The sequence below is a fragment of the Piliocolobus tephrosceles genome, chromosome 2 (genome assembly GCF_002776525.5).
Source record: "Piliocolobus tephrosceles isolate RC106 chromosome 2, ASM277652v3, whole genome shotgun sequence".
Lineage (NCBI taxonomy): Eukaryota > Metazoa > Chordata > Mammalia > Primates > Cercopithecidae > Piliocolobus > Piliocolobus tephrosceles.
In genome coordinates, this window is record NC_045435.1 from 99,553,665 (window position 1) to 99,578,172 (window position 24,508).

The 24,508-nt window shown below is 37.6% G+C and overlaps 1 protein-coding gene across 7 annotated transcripts in view; it reads left to right on the forward strand.

The window, feature by feature from the left end:
- Positions 1–24,508, forward strand: part of LRRFIP2 (LRR binding FLII interacting protein 2) — a 131,111-nt gene that overhangs the window by 93,671 nt on the left and 12,932 nt on the right. For 6 of the 7 annotated variants that reach the window (XM_023187543.2, XM_023187545.2, XM_023187547.2 and 3 more), the window contains 3 exons: positions 4,962–5,132; positions 13,925–14,017; positions 23,727–23,859. In XM_023187543.2, the coding sequence (XP_023043311.1) occupies positions 4,962–5,132; positions 13,925–14,017; positions 23,727–23,859 (397 nt within the window). Of the gene's footprint in view, positions 1–4,961; positions 5,133–13,924; positions 14,018–16,146; positions 16,240–23,343; positions 23,446–23,726; positions 23,860–24,508 lie in introns of all 7 variants that reach the window. The other variant, XM_023187550.2, reaches the window with a different exon arrangement.

The window sequence follows — 24,508 nt, forward strand, 5'->3', positions numbered from 1 at the left end:
GGCAGGCGCCTGTAATCCAAGCTACTTGGGAGGCTGAGGCAGAAGAATTGCTTGAACCTGGGAGGTGGAGGTTGCAGTGAGCTGAGATGGTGCCATTTCACTCCAGCCTGGGCAACAGAGTGAGACTCTGTCTCAAAACAAACAAACAAAAAACAAAAAAGCAAAATACCCACTACACCTCTAAAAAAGCAAAAAGCAAGACATTTAGAAAGGTGACTCAGGATATATCCGAAGGACAAAGCATGGACTTCATGGGCAAGGGTTTTGTCATCTTCCCTGGCATGATTTGGAGTAGCCTCACTATCAGCCAAACTCTTCACGCAAGTGATAGGGTCCATGAGAAACAGAGGACCCAAAAAGGTGAGAAGTCTAATGGGAAGTGCCCATGAGGGAAGCCTGCAAGTTGCTGATAGGGCAACATGAGTTTGTCAGTAAATATCAGAAGAATTACAGAATTAGTTGATGTTCTCATTTAATCTTACTCCTTTAATCTTCAGGATTTAATCTCTCTTTTAAGGTTTTAGAGATACGACTTTTGAAATATCTTGGATCAAACAAATCGGTACATTAAATAAATATGCTTATATTAAAGTCACATGTGTAACAGTGTATCAGGAAAGCAATCGTGTGATTCAGGGGCATTCTTATTGTCATTTTATTTTATTTAAAACTTTTTTCCTTTCATGTTAGATCTACCATTTATTGCATTCTTTGACGAATACAAAGGAACAGATTGGATTTGAGATTTGAACAGATGAGATCCCTTTTCCTAATTCATGCCAGAGTATAATTGAACTTGATTTCCGATTACATTTATCCTTGACACTTGAAGTGGGAAAAAACCCATAAAAATAAAGAAAATATTGTCTGATTGGTGACCAAACATGGTGGGATGATGCATCCTATTGAAAAAAGATGTTGGCTCATTGCTTGTGACATTACTCTTACTATGTTTGCCTTTGGGATGTTCTCAACCACTCTCCCCTCCATCCTTTCATTGGGGAAGTTTATTATTACTAATACAGCATTTGCCCATGCTGTACTGGTATATAGTGTGCACTGTTACCCAGAAAATGCAGTAAAATAATAATTGTAAAATTTAACTGATCTATTTCTTAAAAGATTAATGATTTTGTAAGTCAAACGACTAAACCCATTAACCCATTTTAAAAACTATTAAAATTAATACCTTATTAAATTTAAGTACAGAGTTATAGCAATAAATAACAATAGTAAATCTATATCTAGTGACTGAAAACTTTCCAAGATGTATTGAAAAAAGGCAAACCGTAGAACAAAATGTAGATATATGAAGTCAAGGGTATATATTTTATACTGTAAACAAATAGGAAATGGCCTGAAAGATAATCTACCAAACCAATAGCGCTTGTGCCTCTGGAGGGAGCATGGTCAAGGAAGACTTTTGCTTTATTGATATTGATAATTTTTCTGCTATTAGGCTCTCAGATGGATGAGAATTATTTTAAAGTCTGCATTATAGTAAGATACATTTAGATATATTTAGAGCACTGTATAATTGACTTTGCTTATATTCTTTGTTTTGATTAAATTTGTTTCTAATCATAGTTTAAATCTTACCTGACAACTTACTTCTGGTTTATGAAGCATTATTAAAAGTGTGTGTGGCTGGACACAGTGACTTATACCTATAATCCAGTTTGGAGGCCGAAGTGGGTGGATCACTTGAGCCCAGGATCACTTCAACCTGGGCAACATGGTGAAACCTTGTCTCTACAAAAAATTAGCCAGGTGTGGTAGCACATGCCTGTGGTCCCAGTTACTCGGGAGGCTGACATGGGAGAATCACCTGAGTCTGGGGAGGTTGAAGCTGCAGTTAGCTGAGATTGTACCACAGTGGTCCAGCCTGGGTGACAGAGTGAGACCCTGTCTCCAAAAAAAAAAATAGTGTGTATGTTTGTATTTTTATTTAGATGTAATTCACATTCCATAAAAATTTACCCATTTAAAATATATAATTCAGTAGTTTTTAGCATACTCACAGAGTTGTGCAACTAGCACCACAACCCATCTTTAGAACATTTTCATCACCCAGAAAAGAAACCCCAATCACTAACTTTCTGTCTCTGTAGATTTGCCTATTCTGGAGATTTATTACAAATGGAATCATACAATATGTGGTCTTTTGTGATTGGCTTTCATTTAGCATAATATATTCAATATTCACCCATGTCGTATTATCTGTCAGTCTTTTTTTAATGGCTGGATAGTATTCCACTGTATGGATTTGCTGCATTTTGTTAATCCATTTGTCAGCTGATAGGCATTTGGGTTGTTCATACTTTTCTGGCTATTATGAATAATGCTGCTGTGAACATTTGTGTACAAGTTTTTGTGTAGACATATCTTTTCAGTTCTCATTGGTAGATTGCTAGGAATAGAATTGGTGGGTCATATGGTAACAGTATATTAAACATTTTGAGGAATTGTCAAAGTGTTTTCCAAAGTAGCTGTACCATTTTATGTTCCTACCAGCAATGTATGGGAGATCTAGTTTCTCCACATCCTTACTAACACTTGTCTTCTGTATTTTTGATTATAGATTATAGCCATCCTAGTGAATGTGAAGTGGTATCTTATTTTGGTTTTGATGTGCATTTGCCTAATCACTAATGATGTTGAGCATGTTTTCCTGTGCTTATTTGCCATTTGCATATCCTCTTTGGAGAAATATCCAGGTCCTTGCCCGTTTTTAAATTGATTTGTGTGTCCTTTATTGTTGAGTTGTAAGAGTTGTTTATGTATTATTCTGCATATAAGTCCCTTATCAGATATAAGATTTATAAATATTTTCTCCCATTCTGTGGGTTATCTTTTTACTTTCTTGATCATATCATTTGCAGCATAAAAGTTTTACATTTGGGCCAGGCGCGGTAGCTCACACATGTAATACCAGCATTTTGGGAGGTCGAGGTGGGCAGATCATGAGTTCAGGAGTTTGAGACCAGTCTGGCCAACATAGTGAAACTCATCTCTACTAAAAAATACAAAAAATTAGCCGGGTGTGGTGGTGTGCACCTGTAATTCCAGCTATGCAGGAGGCTCCCACAGAATTACGTAAACCCAGGAGGTGGAGGTTGCAGTGAGCCGAGATCGTGCGATTGCATCCAGCCAGGGCAACAGTGTGAGACTCCATCTCAAAAAAACAAAAAAAAAAAGAAAAAAGTTTTATATTTGGGTGAAGTCTTTTTTTGGTTTATAATGCTTTTTGTTTGTTTTTGAAACAGGGTCTCACTCTTTTACCCAGGCTGGGGTGCAGTGGCATGATCTTGGCTCACTGCAACCTCTACTTCCTGGGTTCAAGTGATTCTCCTGCCTCAACCTCCCGAGTAGCTGGGATTACAGGTACCCACCACCATGCCCAGCTAATTTTTGTATTTTTAGTAGAGATAGGGTTTCACCATGTTGGTCAAGCTGGTCTTGAACTCCTGACCTCAAGTGATCTGCCTGCCTCAGCCTCCCAAAGTATTGGGATTACAGGCGTGAAGTACCACGCGCGGCTAGTTTATAGTGCTTTTGGTGTATCTAAAAAACCATTGCCTATTCCAAGGTCATGAAGATTTATCCATATTTTCTTTGAGGCGTTTTATTGTTTTAGCTCTTACATTTAGGTCTATGGCTCTTGGTGAGTTAATTTTTGTGTATGGTGTGAGGTAGGAGTCCAACTTCATTCTTTTGTTTGTGGGTATCCACTTGTCCCAATACCATTTATTCTTTTCCCGTTGAGTTACATGGATCCCTTTGTCCAGATTAACTGATTGTAAATTCTGGGCTCTTAGTTCCATTTCATTGATAAACATTTGCACTAGTATTTTTAAAATTTATTTCCATAAATGATTACTTTTCCTGTGTGAAACATTTTTTTTTAACTTTAAAAAAGGTCACTAGGCAGTAGTATTACCAAAGTAGATACAGTTACAAAAAAACATGTGAGCTATTTTAGGCAGAAAATTTTGAGATATGTAACATTTCAGGCATTTTGTGGTACCTTTTCTTTGTTTTACATTAAAACTGTGGCATTAGATCAAACTCTTTATTTTATTTTGTTTTATTTTATTGATTGGTAGAGATAGGGTCTCACTGTCACCCAGGCTGGAGTGCAGTGGCACGATCTCTGCTTACTGCAGCCCTGACCTCCTGGGCTCAATCAGTCTTCCCACCTAGCATCCCAAGTAGCTGGGGCTACAGGTGTGCACCACCCTGTCTGGCTAATTTTTGTATTTTTTTTGTAGAGACAGGGTTTTGTCATGTGGCCCAAGCTTGTCTGGAGCTGCTGGGCTCAAGCAGTCTACCCACCTTGACCTCCCAAAGTGCTGGGATTACAGAGATGAGCCACTGTGCCTGGCCAAGCTCTTTTTTTAATATTAATTTTTGTATTGCTTATTTAAACATGACTGAAATTTGGATAATTGCTAGAAAAAAATATTTACCTTTACATTGGCATTTTTATGCAGAACAGGAAAGTACTAAAAACAACTGTCTAGAAAGTGGCAAAATTCAAATGAGTATGAAGTTCACTTATGTAAAGAGAGGCTGTATTTTGTGGTATCACTGCATTCTGAACACCAGTCTGTTATTAAAATTATAAGAGTACAATTTCTGAAAATATTGACGATTCTTCATTTTATGACTCTTACAGATATATGTTGTTTGCACTCCTTTTCTTCTTTCAGAGGCTATGTTGCTGCTTAATTTTGTTTTCTTGGGGAACAGCACATACTGTTCTTATAAAGGCATTATTGGCTTATTATTGTCTTCCTGTTTCATGTGCATGTTACTAAACAAGGAGTTCCCCAAACCACTTGTATTTTATGAAAATGCATCTTTATGTATTTGTGGCAGTGCTATAATTTCCTGTTATATTGCATATATTCAATTAACATATTTTAGATATCAGACTGATGACTTCAACTCTCATTTAGGAATCTTTGTCTGAAGTGGAAGAAAAATACAAGAAAGCCATGGTTTCCAATGCACAGTTAGACAATGAGAAGAACAATTTGATCTACCAAGTAGACACACTCAAGGATGTTATTGAAGAGCAGGAGGAACAGATGGCAGAATTTTATAGAGAAAATGAAGAAAAATCAAAGGTAATGCTTATCTTGTATTTTCTCTTAAGGCAGAAAATAAAAGCCTGCCACTTATAAAGTGATGGAAGATTGCAGCATACTTACTTAGGAATGATGTTTCAGTCAAAATTGAATGGCCCAAGGAAATTGACAGAACACCATGAGATATCAGGCCCTGAAGTAAGTGGCTCAAGCCTGTAATCCCAGCACTTTGGGAGGCCGAGACGGGCGGATCACGAGGTCAGGAGATCGAGACCATCCTGGCTAACACGGTGAAACCCCGTCTCTACTAAAAAATACCAAAAACTAGCCGGGCGAGGTGGCGGGCGCCTGTAGTCCCAGCTACTTGGGAGGCTGAGGCAGGAGAATGGTGTAAACCCGGGAGGCGGAGCTTGCAGTGAGCTGAGATCCGGCCACTGCACTCCAGCCTGGGCGACAGAGCCAGACTCCATCTCAAAAAAAAAATAATAATAATAATAATAATAATAATAATAAAAATATTTTCTTAAGGAAAACCTTATGTCTTCTGTTAAGTTTCTGAAAATAGAATACAACTCAAGTTTTATCTTCATTTTCTGTCTCTTAATTGGGACTGTAATTACAGTGTGTTACTTATTTCTTCCGATTACAAGTGACTGGAACTCCTGCAAAGCTCCAAAGACTGTCAGTAAGATGATTCATTTTTTTTCTATGAACTTCTGAACGGTTCAAGAGAATCCATTTTCTAAGTAATTGGATAGAAGTTTTTAATCAGTTATTTTAAATCAGCAACTTGGAGATGTGGGTCAGAAATTGAAAGATATTTTCTTTAGAGGTTTATAAGCTGTAATGTTAAAATGTACAGATGGAGAATAAAATGCATTGTCCAAGGCCCAGATTTGCTCTTTGACAACTGCAGAAAACAAATTGGGTTCTTTTAAAAGCATATGTTTTAGACTTTTTGAAAGGTTGGTGTCAGTTCAAGCAGAGGTCAAATGGGTATTATTGCCAGAAATGGATTGCTACTACATTGCCAATATAAAACATTCAGAAAATAATTTAGGAAATGCATATTGATAAATGGTTAGAAACAACAATCTGAATTTGTGCGTAATAAAGGGAGAGAAGCTGTTTATATAACCTCAAAGAGGCCAGCATTATTACTATAGTCTTTATAGGAATTTCTTTCCTTGAGGACTAGAAATGCCCATTCCAGCCTGTTTTGGTCACATTCAAAAAGTGTTAGGAAGTGTGCCAGGCGTTTGGAGGAGAGGGATGAATAGACCAGAGCACAGAGGATTTTTAGGGCAGTGATACTATTCTGTATCATAATGGTGGATACATGTTATTATGGATACATTTGTCCAAAACTATAGAATGTACAACACCAAGAGTGAACCCTAATGTAAACTCTGGACTTTGGATGATAGTGATTTGTCAATGTTGGTTCAGTGATAGAACAAAATGTACCACTCTAGTGTGGGTTGTTTATAATAGGGTAGACTGTGCATGTGTGGGGACAGGGAGTATATGAAAACTCTCTGTACTTTAAACATAATTTTACTATGAATCTAAAACTGCTCTAAAATTGTTTATTTAGGACTGGTATTTAGATGGTGAAAAAGAGGCTTCTAGTTGTTTTCATATTGGACTGACAGTGGCCCATTGAAGAGCATTATATATGTTAAATATGTATATCTTTGATTCTTCTTGTATATCCAATAGACCATTTTTGGAGATTCTGAGCCATCACGCTTTTCCTAGAGCCTCTGGACTCCTTTTTTTGCTGTCCCACACATTTTTTCTTATCTATTTTTGCCTCTTTGTTTGTAGCAGACTAGAGTAAAAATCTCATGCTAAGTATTTAATGGTCACTACTAAAATGAATTATCTTTCCATCATCTCAAATATCCTTCAGCATTTTTAAAAATGAAGAAAACCCTTATAATTAGCTATTTTAACCAACTTAGTTTTTCCCTCCATCATTTTAGAAGGCAATAGAATTATTTTAGTATGCATAGAGTTTTTTTCTTAATCTTGTCCTTTTTTTTTTTTTTTTTTTCTTTTGGAGACAAGGTCTCACTCTGTAGCCCAGGCTGGAGTGGAGTGGCACAAGTATAGCTCACTGCAGCCTCTGTCTCCAGGCTCAAGTGATCCTCCCACCTCAGCCTCCTGAGTAGCTAGGACTACAGGCATGTACCACCACGCCTGGCTAATTAAAAAAAATTTCTTTTTATAGAAACAGGGTTTCACCATGTTGCCCAGGCTGGTCTCGAACTCCTGGGCTCAAGCAATCCACCCACCTTAGCTTCCCACAGTTCTGGGATTACAGTTGTGAGCCACCGTGTCGGGCCTTGTTGCACTTTTCAAACCTAAAATGTATTAAGTTTTTTTTTAATACCCTGGAAATTTGCTTCACGTACTGTGATGCAGAAGACTTCGTGACAGTATCTCTCTCTAACATATCTTTATCCCGAGCTCTCTCGTTCTAAACAACTATTGCTTTATACAGTAGAATGTTTATATTCAGATATACACAAAGAGGTCAGGCACTCTGGTGTATTTCATTACAGAAGCAGGTAGTGAGAGTAGAGAAGGACGGTTCAATAATAATTATACAGTATTAATAAAATTTTTCAAAATATCTTTGGTGCCTCCTCCTGGAATTACAATAACTATTTTGTTTTATAATTTAATTTAATTTTATTATTTTTACAGACAGGGTCTCGCTCTGCTCCCCAGGCTGGAGTGCAGTGGCACGATCATAGCCCACTGTAACTTTGATCTCCTGTGCTCAAGTAATCCTGAGTAGCTAGAACTGTAAGCACATGCCACCATGCCTGGCTGTTTGTTAAAAATCTTTTTGTGGAGATGGGGCCCTGCTATATTGCCCAATCCTCCTTCTTTGACCTCCCAAAGTGTTGGGATTACAGGCATGAGCCACTGCGCCTGGCCCATTGTTTCTCTTTTAAAGCATAATCAAAAGACCATTTCACACCTGTAAAATTAACAATAATTCATATTACATATCCAATCAATGTTAAAATTTCAGTAGTTTCAAAATGTCATAAATGATTTTTCTTTTTTACACTTAAAAAAATCAGGATCCAGGTAAGTTTCACACCTTGGAATTAGTTGATAAATCTTTTAAGTCTCTTTTCATGTATAGGTCCTCTTTCTTGTTTTTTGTCCTTATAATAAATATGTTGAAGAAACTGGGTTGCTTAATATTTCCCAGTCTTACAGATTTTTCCATTTTCATCCCCTTAGTGTCTTTACCATGTTCCCCTTTCCTCTGTATTCTCTGTAAGTAAGTAGTTAGGCATAGAGGCTTAATCAAATATAACTTCAGTTTTTTTGGAAAGCCTGCTTCATAGATGGTGCAGTTGTCTTCCTTCAGGAGGCCCAGATGTGTGACTGCCTGTTAATGCTGTAGATACATGCTTCGATCCTTCAGTTGACTAGGGACTGCAAAATGGGATGTTCTGATTTTGTCATTACCAGTTTATTTTATTTTATTTTTTTATATTTTATTTTATTTATTTAATTTTTATATTTTATTTTGTTTTGTTATTTATTTTATTTTATTTTATTTTTTTAGACAGAGTTTCGCTCTTGTTGCCCAGGCTGGAGTGCAATGGCTCAATCTCGGCTCACTGCAACCTCCGCCTCCCTGGGTTCAAGCGATTATCCTGCCTCAGCCTTCTGAGTAGCTGGGATTACAGGCATGGACTACCACACCTTGCTAATTTTGTATTTTTAGTAGAGATGGGGTTTCACTATGTTGGTCAGGCTAGTCCCGAACTCCTGACCTCAGGTGATCCACCCACCTCGGCCTCCCAAAGTGCTGGGATTACAGGTGTGAGCCACTGCGCCCAGCCTATTTAATGTTATTTTTAAGCAGCTTTATTGAGATATAATTCAAATAACATACAAATCATCCATTTAAAATGTACAATTCAGTGGTTTTTAGTATATTCACATATATGTGTAACCTTCATCACAGTTACTTTTTAGTATCATCCTCCTTTCCGCCAAACCCCTCAGTTGTAAGTAACCACTAATCTTTCTATCTGTAGAGTTCCCTATTCTAGACTCATATGAATGGAATCATATAATACATGGTCTTTTGTGACTGGCTTCTTTCACTTAGCATGATGTTGTACCATGTATCAGTACTTAATTCCTTTTTATAGCCTATTAATACTCCATTTTTTGGGTATGCTACATTTTCTTTATCCATTTGTGCATTGATTGACATTTGGATTGTTTATACTTTTTCCTGTTAAGAATAATGCTGCCATAAACATTTGTGTACAGGTTGTTTTTGGACATAAGTTTTCTTTTTCTTTTTTCTTTTAAGAGATGGGGCCTTTTAAGAGATGTTGCCCAGGCTGGTAACTCCTGGCCTCAAGCAGTCTTCCTGCCTCTGCCTCCCAAAGTGTTGGAATTACAGGCACGAACCACTGCTCATGGTCTGGACATATGCTTTCCTTTTTCTTAAGTATATACTTGGGAGTGGAATTGCTGATTCATACGATAAGTCTGTGTTTAACCATTTGAACAGTGCCAGACTGTTTTCCGAAGTGGCTGCACCATTTTCTATTCTCACACCAGCAGTGTATGCAGGTTTTGATTTCCCCACATCCTCACCAACACTTGTTATCTGTCCTTTTTATTCTAGCCATCCTAATAGGTGTGGTTTGATTTGCATCTCCCTGGTGACTAATGATTTTGAACATATTTTCATGGGCTTATTGGCTATTTGTATATCTTCCTTGGCGAAATGTCTATTCAGATCCTTTGTCCATTTTAAAGTTGGATTTTGCCTTATTGTTATTGACTTGTAAGGTTGTTTATATATTCTAGATATAAGAATTTTATCAGATATATTATTTGCAAATATTTTCTCCCTTTATGAGTTTTCAAAAAAAGGAATTGGTTGTCTTCTGACAGTGACCAATTACTTTTCTCTTAACATATCAATATGAAGTCATAAATTCAAGCATTTGATGTCTTCAGTTGCATTGCAACTTTCATTCTTTTTGATGATAAAATTGTCCCATCTTTGGCTAATGTGAACCTCTTGAGGTTGATTCCCAAGTACTTCTGGTGAGTCTAATTGTTTTGGATACCTTCTTTGCTTTTTGGCAGAATATGTTCCGGTCTCATCTTGTACATTTTCTGCCACAGACCTGGAATCAGCCATTTGTCCAAGGAGCCCTAGTTCTGTTTTAGTATGAGTGCTAGAGATGCTCATTGCCACCAAGTAGGTCACTGTTTATGAGTCTTTTTAGTGGATACATTTGGGAAATATGTGTGTGAAGTTTTTTATTTGTTTTTAACGACAAAATATATTATGAGTTCATTCTGATAGTTCCAGTTCATATGCAGGACTCTAGGGTTTTTATTTAACCTCTTCTGTCTTACATCTGTATCTTTTTTTGTTTCCCCTACACTACAATTCCTAGTTCTCAAAGTTTCTAGGGATGATAGTAATTATGTTACTTTGCTTTATCCCAAGTTGCCTAGAATAGCAATACCAACATTAACACCAACAATTTAATTACTGAAAATAGTTAAAAGATTTTTATTTTGTTTGTTTTGCTTGGCTGTTATTTTTGCCACTAGTCAGTGTATAGCCGAACTATTGTTTTTAGAAGTTACTTGAAATAGTTTCTTTCTGTGCTACCAACTGGATGTATAGTTAGGTTCACTGCATTTTATTTTCAATATTTAGGAATTACTTTTAGAATTATTTTTATTTAAAAAATTTTAATTGTCATCAAAAAACACCATAAATTTATTATCTTAACTGTTTTAAAGTGTAGAGTTCAGTAGTGAGAAGCATATTCACATTATTGTACATCAGATCTCCAGAAATTTTTCATCTTTCAAAACTAAAACTCTATACCCATTAAACAATTCCCCATTTCTCCCTGCCACCAGCCCTTGGCAACTACCATCCTACTTTCTGTCTCTCTGAATTTGGCTACTCTATGTACCAAACTCATAAGTAGAATCATATAATAATTTATCTTTTCGTGACTGGTTTACTTCATTTAGCATAGTGTCCTAAGCCTCATCTATTTTGTAGCATGTGACAAGAGTTTCTTTTTTAAAGCTGAATAATCCACTGTATATATACCACATTTTGTTTATCCATTCATATATCAATGGCCACTTGAATTGTTTCCACTAGGAATTGCTTTCTAAATTTAATTTTGTTTCACAATTTTGTAACTATCTAGAATAGTTACATAGATCTTGAGTCAAGTTAACAAAGAAAATATATTTGAAGAAGTCAATCTTCTATCTCTGTCTCTTTATCTCTATTTTCTCCTTCCTTTAAGGAATTTTAAAATTTAATGGTTTATCTTTCTAGTTTTTAAATCCAAGAAGATAAATTAGGTAGCCATTTTTAATCTAAAAAGATATATATGTATATATAATCATTCAAAATATATGTACAAATATATGTATTTCTCACTCTCCTTAGAAAATGGTAGCATACTGTTAATATAAATGCTGTTCTGCATCTAGATTTTGTCACCTTATGAATGTCATATAGAGATATCTTGCTCATTCTTTTTCACCATTGCATAATTACTCCACAGTATGGATATGCCATGCTTTATTCTAACAGTTCCCTATATTAATAGACATTCAAGTTTGTCATGTTTTGCTGTTAAAAATAGTCCTGTAGAAATAACATACTGCATAGGTCTTTTTATATTTTGCCAATGTATCTATGATGAAGAGTGAGATTGCTGGGTCAAAAGGTATGTAGTTTTGTAGATACTGTCGTGGTCTCCTTTGTAAGCATTATACCATTTGCATTCTCACCAAAATGTATGAGGGCCTATTTCTTTCCCCATAGTTGTGTCCTGAAACATGTCAAGTTTTTGAACTTTTATTAGTGTTTTGGTGAGACAAATAGTTTGTTTCCATTTCTCTTAGTGTGTGTATCTTTTCATATTCAGAGCTATTTCTATTTCTTTTTCTATAAACTGTCCATTTCTGTAGCTTGTTATTCTATGCAGTTAGTGCTTTTTTTCTTTCTAGTTTTTTTTTTTTAAGACGGAGTTTTGCTCTTGTTGCCCAGGCTGGAGTACAATGGCGCAATCTTGGCTCACTGCAATCTCTGCCTCCTGGGTTCAAGCGATTCTCCAGCCTCAGCCTCCCAAGTAGCTGGGATTACAGGCATGTACCACCACGCCCAGCTAATTTTGTATTTTTAGTAGAGACGGGGTTTCTCCATGTTAGTGAGGCTGGTCTCGAATTCCCGACCTCAGGTGATCCGCCCACCTCGGCCTCCCAAAGTGCTGGGATTAGAGGCATGAGCCGCCATGCCAGGCCTAGTTTTAGAGATTCTCTGCCATTCAAAGGTTTTGTTTATTTATGTATTTATTTTTTGGAGACAGGGTCTCACTCCGTCATCAGGCTTGAGTGCAATGGCACCATCATGGCTCACTATAGCCTTGACCTCCCCAGGCTCAGGTGGTCCTCCCACCTCAGCCTCCAGAATACCTGAGACTATAGGCACACGCCACCAACCCTGGCTAATTTTTGAATTTTTTTTTATAGAGATGGAGTTTTGCCATGTTGCCTAGGCCGGTCTTGAATTCTTGGGCTCAAGGGATCTGCCTGCTTCAGCTTCCCAGAGTGCTGGGATTACAGGCATGAGCCACCATGCCCAGCCTAAAATTTTGAGTTTTATGTAGTCTAATTTATTGTACCTTTACCTCATTGCTTGTGGAGTTTTGAGTCATTTTTTCAGTAAAGATTGCCCCACTCCTTGGTTACTTTTCTTTTATTCCTGTACAGTTTGTTCTCCCTTCCCTTCCCTCTTCCCTCATTCACTCCCTGGCTTTCTTTCCTTATGTAAACCTCTGATTGATTTGGAATTTGTCCTGGTGTGTGGTATGGGGTATAGTTCCAATTTTATCTTTTTCCAAATGAATATCCAGTTATCCCACCATTGCTAATTTAAAAGTCTTTCCTTCTCATTGGTTTGAGATGCTCTTATTTTTGTGGTTTTTAAATATATTTGTATATGTAAATGGGTGTTTTCCTGAATTTTCTATTCTGCTCCCTTGGTCTATATTTATGTACCATAACAACATTGTTCTAATTATAGAAGCTTTATAATATGTTTTAATACCTAGTAGGGCCGGCTTTCTTCTTTTTCAGTATGTATTTTTCTGGCTACTTTTTCGTGTGTTTTTCTTTCAAATCAATTTGCCTTGCTCTGATGAGAAAAGAAAAACCTGATGGTATTTTTATTTGTACCGCATTAAATGTATAGATTAGGGAGAACTGGCATTTTTATAATGTTGTGAGACTTTTAACCCAAGAAGATGGTATGCCTTTCCATTTATTCAGTCCTACTTCTTTGTCTTTTGGGAATGTTTTATATAATTTTCCTCATATAGGTTTTGGATATATTTTGTAAGTTTACATGTATATATTTTATTTAATGTTGATTTTATTTTGATATTGTATTTATTATTCTTTCTTTGAATTTTATTTGTATATGAATGTCATTGAATTGTATGTGTTCATTTTATAACCTGTTACTTGACTAAATTATCTTTTGTTTTTAATAATTTTGCCATTGATTAGTTCAGGTTTTCCAGATAAATAATTATACAAGATGAAATTTTAAAATTTTCTTAACCTTTCTATAGAAGTCACAATTTTTCTAAGTTACTATGAATCAGGAGTTTGGGCATGTTTCTGGAGGTCATTCTTAACCTCTGTGTTGTATTGTATATGTTCAAATTTCTTGTGTGCCATGACCTGTGTAAATGATATTATTTGTTTAATAACAGGAGTTAGAAAGGCAGAAACATATGTGTAGTGTGCTGCAGCATAAGATGGAAGAACTTAAAGAAGGCCTTCGGCAAAGAGATGAGCTTATTGAGGTACGTACATGAACTGTGGGAATACTTAATCTTGAAAAAAAATGAGTTGAACGGGATGAAGATGTGTGTGTTGGGAGGGAAGGAGAGTTAAGATGCATCAGAATTTACTTGTCTCTTTATACTTGACTGTACACTAAAAGTTTTCAGACATAAACCAGATCATGCTTAAAAATTAATACTATAAATCCTATAAACATTACCCCACTTTGGTAGCAGAAATTTTTGTGTCTTTTATTCCTAAACAGTTTCCTAAAGATATCTTAGGAAATGGGCAAAAGGAAAAATTATAGAATAACATTATTCTTTGGAATTAGTGAATGCCACTTTTGGGACATGATTCTTGGGGAATAAGTTTGATTTTCACTCACGTAAATACATTTCTCATGTGGCTAAATAAAAAAGAAGAAATGGGTCGAGATACTTTCTATACAAAAAGGTAAAGAATAGCTAGTCTGAAGGTTCAGGTTTCTGCAAGTGAAGGGACTCTGCCACATTGTTGGCAACGTCTTAGGAATGGAATGAAGCATAGTCTACCAAGAACTCTCTGAAAACGTTAGTCATCCTTGCAGGCCTACTACATTGCATCCATCTTTTTTCTTTAAATGTGGTTTTCCCTCTTGAGACGATGTTTTTAGATAAATATGGAAATAACTTTGAAGGGGGATCCTGCCCACTGTCTAGGTGTGGCTATCAAAGGCATCTAATGTTAAGTTAGTGTTGACATGCCAGAGATGTCAGGAAGCATAGATGTTAACAATCCCAGGAGAGAGATCTCACGTACCACACTTGTCCGCATTCCTGGCTACTCAGACCTTAGCCTTTCTTTTTCTCTCCCTCTTTCCCTCTTTCCCCTCAGACTTGCCTCTTAATATCTCTCTCTACAGATGATTTTTAAAAACCATTTAATAGAGAAAAAGAAATGACTTTTTAAATTTGAAGACTGGTGTTAATTTTTGTCATTATTAAGAATAATGGAACATACCTAGAATTTGTGGATTTCAAGTGCAGATACAGATAACCTTGTGGATCTATCAGATTACATGTGAGGTTAATTTTCTTAGTTTTTCTCCATATAAGGTAGGAAGCATATTTTCCAGAATCTGTATCCTGCTGGTATTTTAAAATACTGTGAAATTCTTTCCTTTTTTGTTCTTTTATCTTTCTGTGCCAAAATGCCAACCACATAAAATAATAAACCTGCTTTGGGGACTGCTTCTCAAATTCAATAGCTTAAGTTAGGATTGGTAAAGTTCTAGTTTTTAATTGCGTTTAAGAAGAATATAATGCTTGATTTCTATAGTTTGTCACTGTGACTTCTTTAAAAGCTTAGGGTGCTAGGTATACAAACTTTGAAAACTGTAGTTTTAGATGTTTTTTACATCTAGAATGAACATCTTTTAGATGTCAGTATCTATGGTTATGCTGAAAATCTTTAAATATTACAAATAATGTTTTTTGGTCTTTGGAATTGAAAATTCCATGGTAAGGTACCTAATGTATGAGTAGGGGAAGGAGGAGATAATAATTTACCAATAATGCATAAGAAGAAAACCAGTTAAGCACCATTGACAATTAAAAAGGTCATTTAAGGATTGTTAAATGCTAAGTTTAAATGTTTCAAAATAATATAAATAATTTTAAAATAATACAAAATTCATGGTGTTCTTGCTGTCATAGATTCTGCTAACAGAAATTCAAAATGATCAGTTCTGCTTAAAAAATAAAATTCAAAACTGCTTATTCTCTAAGATAAAAGATCATTTGTTCATAAGCAAATCTAAATTTCCCTCTCTAGGAATGTAAGTTCTTGCAGTTATCAAAGAAAGAATATACATATGGAGCTGTATGTACACAGAAATTCTATGGCTTGCTGCCACATAGCTGTGGTTAGAACAGTTATTCCTGGTTCCTTTGCTTACTTTTGTAGGGACAAGCCAGGGAGAATCTTGTGGCCAAGACTGTGAATGTCATCTTTTCTTTTGGCAAACCAATTTTGCTTTTCCTGTTCATCACAGACTTTCCCTTTTGGTTAAGTTTCTTTATTGGCTTTATTTTTGTTTCCTCCCTCAAACCTCCTCTCCCTTTTCTTTCTGCTCTTTTATTACTTCTCTTCCCCTCTTCCTCTGCAGGAGAAGCAGCGCATGCAGCAGAAAATAGACACCATGACAAAAGAGGTGTTTGACCTCCAGGAGACACTTCTTTGGAAAGATAAAAAAATTGGGGTATGAGATGAAATTGGGCTTTGGTTAGAAGCTCATTGATGAGGACTACAATAGAATTTAACCTAGAGATTGAAAAAACCTGTCCTTTTGATTATTCTTGAGCATTTACACAGTATGAAAAATGAGTAAGTAGAAGATAGAAAGAGACTTCCATAGGAAAACCTGATGTCGTGCCTGAAAAGAACTCTTCTTTTCAGCCAACAAGTTTCTCTGTATTCCCTTAGGATTCTTTTTTTTTTTTTTTCGAGATGGAGTCTCACTCTGTTGCCCAAGCTGGAGTGCAGTGGCATGATCTCGGCTCACTACAACCTCTGCCTCCTGAGTTCAAGTGATTCTCCTGCCTCAGCCTCCCTAGTAGCTGGGATTACAGGCACACACCACCATGCCCAGCTGATTTTTGTATTTTTATTAGAGACGGGGTTTCACCATGTTAGCCAGGCTAGTCTCTAACTCCTGACCTCAGGTAATCCACATACCTTGGCCTCCCAAAGTGCTAGGATTACAGGCGTGAGCCACCACGCCTGGCCTCCCTTGGGATTCTTACCCAGAAAGAGCCACAGGCATTCAATTCAAACTCTGTGGTTAACTTGATATCCTTACATTACAGGAATTTGGGTAAGAAGAGAGTAGTGGTGGGGAGAAAGTCCTATAAATCCTTGGTGAATAAAATAGGAAGAGATTAAAATCAATTCAATTACAGAAACAGATAGGAAAGTAAGACTTACTAGGGTGGCTGTCTCTAATTATAACCACAGAACTCCTCCAAGTAAGGGCCCAGATAAATGAAATGTCTTCATTGCTGCTTTGCTAAGCTCTGCAGGTAGATTCCATGTACACCAAAAACTGGAGAAAATTCCCTCCAGTTCATCTCATGTGGCCTTTGATAGGCAGTCCCATCACCTGGCTGAGCTCTCTGTTCTGCAGTAGGGGAACCACTTAGCCATAGTTGCCAGAGGCTTACCTTGTCAGGGAAGGGCAGAGGAAATAGAACATGTAAGAAAAGTCTTGTTCTGCTTAAGGTTAGGGGGGATAGGGAATAGTTGTTAAAGATCCCTGAGAGCATCTCTGTGAGACAGGTGTGGATATGAAACCCTCTGGATCATGCCCTCAGAATGTTGTTTTTTGTTTGTTTGTTTGTTTTTTTCCCAAGACGGAGTCTCACTCTGTTGCCCAGGCTGGAGTGCAGTGGCACGATCTCAGCTCACTGCAAGCTCCGCGTCCCGGGTTCACGCCATTCTCCTGCCTCAGCCTCCCGAGTAGCTGGGACTACCGGCGCCTACCACCACGCCCAGCTAGTTTTTTGTATTTTTTTAGTAGAGACAGGGTTTCACCCTATTAGCCAGGATGGTCTTGATCTCCTGACCTTGTGATCTGCCCGTCTCGGCCTCCCAAAGTGCTGGGATTACAGGCGTGAGCCACCGTGCCTGGCCCTCATACCCTCAGAATGTTGTTAGGAACATTCTGAAGCCCAACTGGTGGTCAGCAGGATCCAGTCTTTTTCATCACTTCAAGGACCTCTCTCATTAATATACACATGGGAAGATTACATTACCTCTTAAGAGTTTGTAGGCTCATGCCTGTAATCCTAGCACTTTGGGAGGCCAAGGCTCGAGGATCGCTTGAGGCCAGAGGATTGCTTGAGGTCAGGAGCTTGAGACCAGCTTGAGCAACATAGTGAGACCCACCCTGTCTCTCCAAAAGAATTTTAAAATTTGCAGAGCATGCACCTGCCCCAACTACTTAGGAGGCTGAGGTGGGAGGATCACTGGAGCCCACAAGATGGAGGCTGCAGTGAACTATGATCGTGCCACTGCACTCCTGCCTAAGCAAAAGAGTGATACCCTTTCTTTAAAAAAAAAGTTTGTAGACCAAAAATTTAAAGAACAAAAGCTACTTTATAGATAATTCTCTGACATTCAAATTGTTGAGCATTAAAAATTCCATCTAAACCTAGAAAAGCCTTTGGGGGATAAATCAATATATATTTCAAAACATCTGTTAGGTGTTTTGAAATTATGATTTTAAAATTGAAATTTGAAGTTGGAAAATGAAATTTAATTGTTGAACCATTGATTTGATTTAAATTGTTGCTTGTGAGATATAAGATGTAAAAAAACATGTGGGACAAAGTAGGTAATTTTAAAATTTTAGTTAAAATCTGGTCACTATCTAGAATGGACTTCTTTTAGGACTTTACATAATTTTCTTTAACACAGATCTGTAGGCCCAGTATTTCTGGCTTGTATGAGTGCCTTAGTATTTTAAAATGATAATCTTGGACCAGCCATAGAAACCCCTCAGATGTCTCAGTTTAAAATATAAATTATTTGGCTTTTATTTGGAGAATATTTTATTTTATTTTAGTATCCCTTTTTTGAGATGGAATCTCTCTCTGTCCCCCAGGCTGGAGTATAGTGGCATGATCTCAGCTCCCTGCAACCTCCCAGGTTCAAGCAATTCTCCTGCCTCAGCCTCCTGAGTAGCTGGTACTACAGGTGTGCACTACCACGCCCGGCTAGTTTTTGTATTTTTAGTAGAGATGGGGTTTTACCATGTTGGCCAAGCTGGTCTGGAACTCCTAACCTCAAGTGATCCGCCCATCTCAGCCTTCCAAAGTGATGGTATTACAGGCATGAGCCACTGTGCCCGGCCAGAATTTTAGAATTACATGCAGTCATATGAAATTAAACAGGGCTGGGCATGGTAGCTCATGCCTTTAATCCCAGCACTTTGGGAGGCCAAAGAGGGTGGATCCCTTGAGGTCAAGAGTTCGAGACCAGCCTGACCATCATGGTGAAACCCTGTCTCTACTAAAAATACAAAAATTAGCTAGGCATGGTGGCACACACCTGTAATCCCAGCTACTTGGGAGGCTGAGGCATGAGAATCACTTGAACCCGGGAGGCAGAGGTTGCATTGAGCTGAGATCGTGTCACTGCACTCCAGCCTAGGCAACAGACCAAAACCCTGTCTCAAAAAAGAAAAAAAAAAGAAAAAAGAAAAGAGAAGAAATTTAACAGAGAGATCCTATATATTCTTTGCTCAATCTTCCCCAGATGTAACATCTTACAGAACTGTAGTACAATATCACAACCAGGGTATTGACCTTGATACAGTGAAGATACAGAACATTTCCATCACTATAAGGGATTTCTTCTCCTCTTGCCTTTTTATAGTCATAGCCTTTATCTCCCCTTCCCCTCCCAAACCCTGAGAACCACTGATCTTTTCTTCATTTGTGTAGTTTTGCTATTTTAAGAATGTTATAAAAATGGAATTATATAATATATATTAACCTTTTGGAATTACCCTTTTTCACTCTGTATAAGTCCCTCAAGATTCGTCCAAATTGTTGAATCACTAGTAGACATTTTTTTTATTTGAAAAATTGTGCTAAAATACCAATAATATAAAATTTACCATTTTAACTATTTTTAAGTGTACAGTTCAGTGGCATTTTAGTACGTTCATGTTGTTGTGCTACTGTAACCACCATCAGAACTTTTTTATCTTCCACAGCTGAAATCTGTACCCATTAAACAACTCCCCATTCAGTCCCTTCTCCCAAACCCCTGGCAACCACCATTCCACTTTCTGTCTCTGAATTTGACTACTCTAGGTATTTCATATAAGTGGAATCATACAGTATCTGATTTATTTCACTTAGCATAATGCCTTCAAGGCTCATGTTGCAGCATATGTCAGAATGTCCATCCCTTTTAAGGCTGAATCATTTTCCATTGTATGTATATACCACATTCTTCTGTTGATATATCGACACATCTACCTTTTGGCCATTGTGAATAATGCTGCTGTGAACATGGGTATTCAAATAACTCTTCAAGACTCTGCCTTCAGTTGTTTTCGGTATGTACCCAGAAGTGGAATTGCTGGATCTTATAGTAATTCTGTGTTTAATTTTTTTGAGTAACAGCTATACTGTGTTCTGTAGCAGGTGTCCCATTTTACATTCCCACCACTAGTGAACAAGGGTTCCAGTATCTCCATGTCCTTGCCAATATTTGTTATCATTATAATACAAGGGCAGTGGTCCTCCCTTGACTTTTAGAAGACACATTTTCAGTATGGACAGTAACTACTTGTCTTTAGCTTCATTTTTAAGATTTACATTTAGTAACTTAATGAAGAAATATGTCCATTATTGCCAGATTAAAGTTCAGTTCATTAGTGGTCTTGTCTCTAGCTCCACTGCAGTTCTAAACACCAGGAGCCCATGTATAGAATAGGCGTATACAAAGAACTTGCATATCTCTATAGCCCAGCATAAACTCACTTTCATTCTGACCAAAGATATTTGTTCCCCAGTACAATTATGTGGAGAATTAACCCTTTGCCCAAAAGTTCAGCCCATTATACACATCCTTTTGGCTTCTGGATGGTAGGATTTGAGGTTAGGTCAGGGATAAAGAATTATTTTGAACTCTACAAGCATGTACTTTTTACCCTAAAAAAAATCTACTCTAGGAGCTATTGTTGCACACAAACACAAGGGTAGTGGTTATATGGTCAGGTAATATGGAGGATTTTAGATCCAGCGTGAATATATTTGATCCAATTATAAGGTATTTTAGTAGTCTTCAAACTTTGTGGTGAAATGGGTGAATTTACAGGATGTATTTTATTTTCCCATCTATAATTATGGGAAAAGGAAATTAAAAAGTCCGAAGGTAAAAATAGAATCCAGTGCAATAAGATGTGGAAGAGGAGCAGATGTCATGTATATCATTTGCTAGAATTCCTAGTTTCAAATTGGCCTGTTCCTCAGAGGTCTTTTATATTCAGTGGTGTTGTTTATATAGAGCATGTGTGACAGTGATCATTTACCCACTTATATGTGGTGATACATGACATAACTATGCATGCAGATACCAGTAACCAAAAATACCTAACCCATAAAGACTCAAGTGACACTCAACACATGGGAAAGTATTGTTGTGCTTTGTTTTCTTAATGTTTCATTTATTACTAATGATTAATGTAATGGAGTGTTAATACTAGCTGGATGGTGCTAAACCCACATTGTTAATTCACAGGCAGACTTGAGACACAGCATATAGTGTGACTGTAAATTGTTGAAAAGAAGTCAGATATTGACATGGCAGTTTGGATAAGTAAAGAGTAGGATTTGCCCTATGGGCTCCTTTCCTAGCATCATCTGGGCTAACAATAAGGGAATATAATGTATCCTCCATAGGGCTGTGATATTTAAAAATCTATTTAAGGGCTTTGGAAACAAAAACAACCAGATTCATTTTCTGGTTTTGCCACTTAATGTGACTTTGGGCAAAAAATATAACCACTCGGAGCCTCAATTTTCTGATCTGTTAAATGGGGATAATACAAGTACCTCACAGGATATGTAGAGGTTTCAAATACAAAATAACGTATAAGAGAGAAATTACATAAAATAGTGCCTGCCATATAATTTGTGCTATACAAATGGTAGTTGCTATCATCCCTTATTTATTTGATCCCTATTTGGTTGCAAAATAGGATTATAATGATTTTTTAAATTGCCCAACTATTCAGCTATCAATTTCTCAGCAATTCTCTGTCCCACCTCCAAACCCAGTGAACTGAGAGGAAAGTTACCTGTTGTAGTTTAACTTCTTGGATTAATGGGAATGCTGACAGAAGACATTAAATATATGAACAAAAATATGTGGGGAAAGGCTTTTTCAGATAGGCCAGTTTTCAGATTCCTGCATAGACTACTTACTTTAGGTGTATTTTTAATTCTGGGTTATTTTCTTTTACAATAGATTTTCTTTTTTCTTTTCTTTTTTTTTTTTTTTTTTGAGACGGAGTCTTGCTGTGTCGCCCAGGCTGGAGTGCAGTGGCGCGATCTGGGCTCACTGCAAGCTCCGCCTCCCGGGTTCATGCCATTCTCCCGCCTCAGCCTCCGAGTAGCTGGGACTACAGGCGTCCGCCACCACACCCGGCTAGTTTTTTGTATTTTTAGTAGAGACGGGGTTTCACCATGTTAGCCAGGATGGTCTTGATCTCCTGACCTCGTGATCCACCCGCCTCGGCCTCCCAAAGTGCTGGGATTACAGGCTTGAGCCACCGCGCCCGGCCTAGATTTTATTTTTTCATAGTAGATTTTATTTTTCATCAGTAACCAAAGTATGTTCCTGCTTCTGCATTGTCCTCAGCTGGCAGTTGTGAGATTAAGGGAATGGCAAGGAATTTACCAATGAAATCACCAGCCTGCTTCTCCTGAACTGTGCCTGCTATCTAGGCATTACAGGCAATGCTTTACCTTGATTTATGCCTCTGCCTCTGGGATGGGTGCTATTATCCCTTCTGTTTTTCAGGTAAGGAAACTGAGGCATAGGATGAGTATGTGCCAGGACCCAAAAGCCTGATTCTGAAATCCATGTTCTGTAACTCTCCATAGCTTTGCTGTATTTATTTTGTCAGTGTTTTGTTTTTTCACATTTTGGGAATATAACAGAAAGTCAGTGAGTCTCAGTTATAATTAATTAAATTGTCAGAAGTTGATCTTTGAATTCTTTTGGAGGTTAACTATTTTGAATTAAGTGGTATTTGAGTATTTTGCCACACTACTTGGAGAACAATCTACAACCAATATTTAATTAAAATATCTTAGGTATAATAGTTATTTTTATTCCAGAACTATTTTTTTTAAACTCAACTGTATTATTGAATAAGCTAGTTTAATTAAACGTGAAATGTGGGGTTCTTTTTGTTCACCAAATAAAAATGTACTGAGGCAGTCAGTAAGGAAAGCTTTGTTTTACTCTGGCTGCTCTCTTCATCTTCCTTTTCCTGTTTTATTTTTTTCATTGACTGTAAAAGATTTATTTCCCTGCTTGATGTGATTAAACATGTTTTGCCAAATTGATGCATGAGAACCAGTTTCTATGAGAACTCTCTTCTGGAGATGTATATCCATGTAACTCTGTATTTCCTCCCATATCTGACTGCTTGTTTCCAATCTTTTGACTGCTTCCTTGCTTTTTATGCCTTTATCTTTATTTGAATTAGGTACTTCTCTGCTACTTTTCACCTGCTCTTTTTCTCTGCCATTGTTTCTCTTGCTACCTTACCTAAAACCAGGCCCTAGAGAAACAGAAAGAATACATTGCCTGCCTTAGGAATGAGCGAGATATGCTCAGAGAGGAGCTGGCTGACCTGCAGGAGACAGTGAAGACGGGAGAGGTATGTTAGCATTAGCCTGGAGTTCAGGTCCCTCACTGCTTTACTCGCTGTCTTCCTTCTTTTCATCCTGCCATCTTTCCTAGCCTAACTACAAACTACAATGTTTATTCCCTAATCCAGATTTGTTAGGTTTAAACTATTTCTTCCACAGAGCTATATTCCATGTAACTGATTCTAACCAGGTTTTACCTGTAGCAAACATGTATTGTTGCAGAGTTACCTCACAGAGCTTACTGTTTGCATATGGGCCTTTTGTGATGGTGGGTTTTCCCCCCCTGCAGAAACATGGCTTAGTTATAATCCCCGATGGCACTCCCAATGGTGATGTCAGTCATGAACCAGTGGCTGGAGCCATCACCGTTGTGTCTCAGGAAGCTGCTCAGGTCTTGGAGTCAGCAGGAGAAGGGCCATTAGGTAAGATACTGGTTGCTATGTTGACTTGGATTAATGTTACCCTATTGGGTTTTCTGCTTTTTCATATCCCAGCTTGGAAAACAAAAACAGCATAAGGACTGTCTGAGACTCAAGTAGACCCTTAACCAGAAGAATCTGGGCACATTGGCCCATTTTCTTCAGACATCCTTGACCTTGGGAAACCAGCATCTGTGTCATTGTAAGGCAATAAGTGTAACTTTAAGTCCCGTGGATGGAAGTACTATGGGCCTATACGCATTGTTTTTTACTTAACTACAAACTTTTCTGCAAAGAGATAGTCTAGTATACCTGTGCTAGGGGAGCAGTAGGCTAGCAGGAGACTTCTCAAGTGTGCTATAAGTTTCTCATCCTTGGAACATCTGGTTTTATGTTCCAGTACTTACCCCAGGGTTCTGTACCTCTTTTCCACCACATTTCTTAAGCCAAGAAACAGATGACCAAAAAGACAGATAGGAGAGAAGTGTGACTTTCAGAGCAGGGCTTCCCAGACTCTTTTTTTTTTTTTTTTTTTTGAGACGGAGTCTTGCTCTGTCGCCCAGGCTGGAGTGCAGTGGCCGGATCTCAGCTCACTGCAAGCTCCGCCTCCCGGGTTCACGCCATTCTCCTGCCTCAGCCTCCTGAGTAGCTG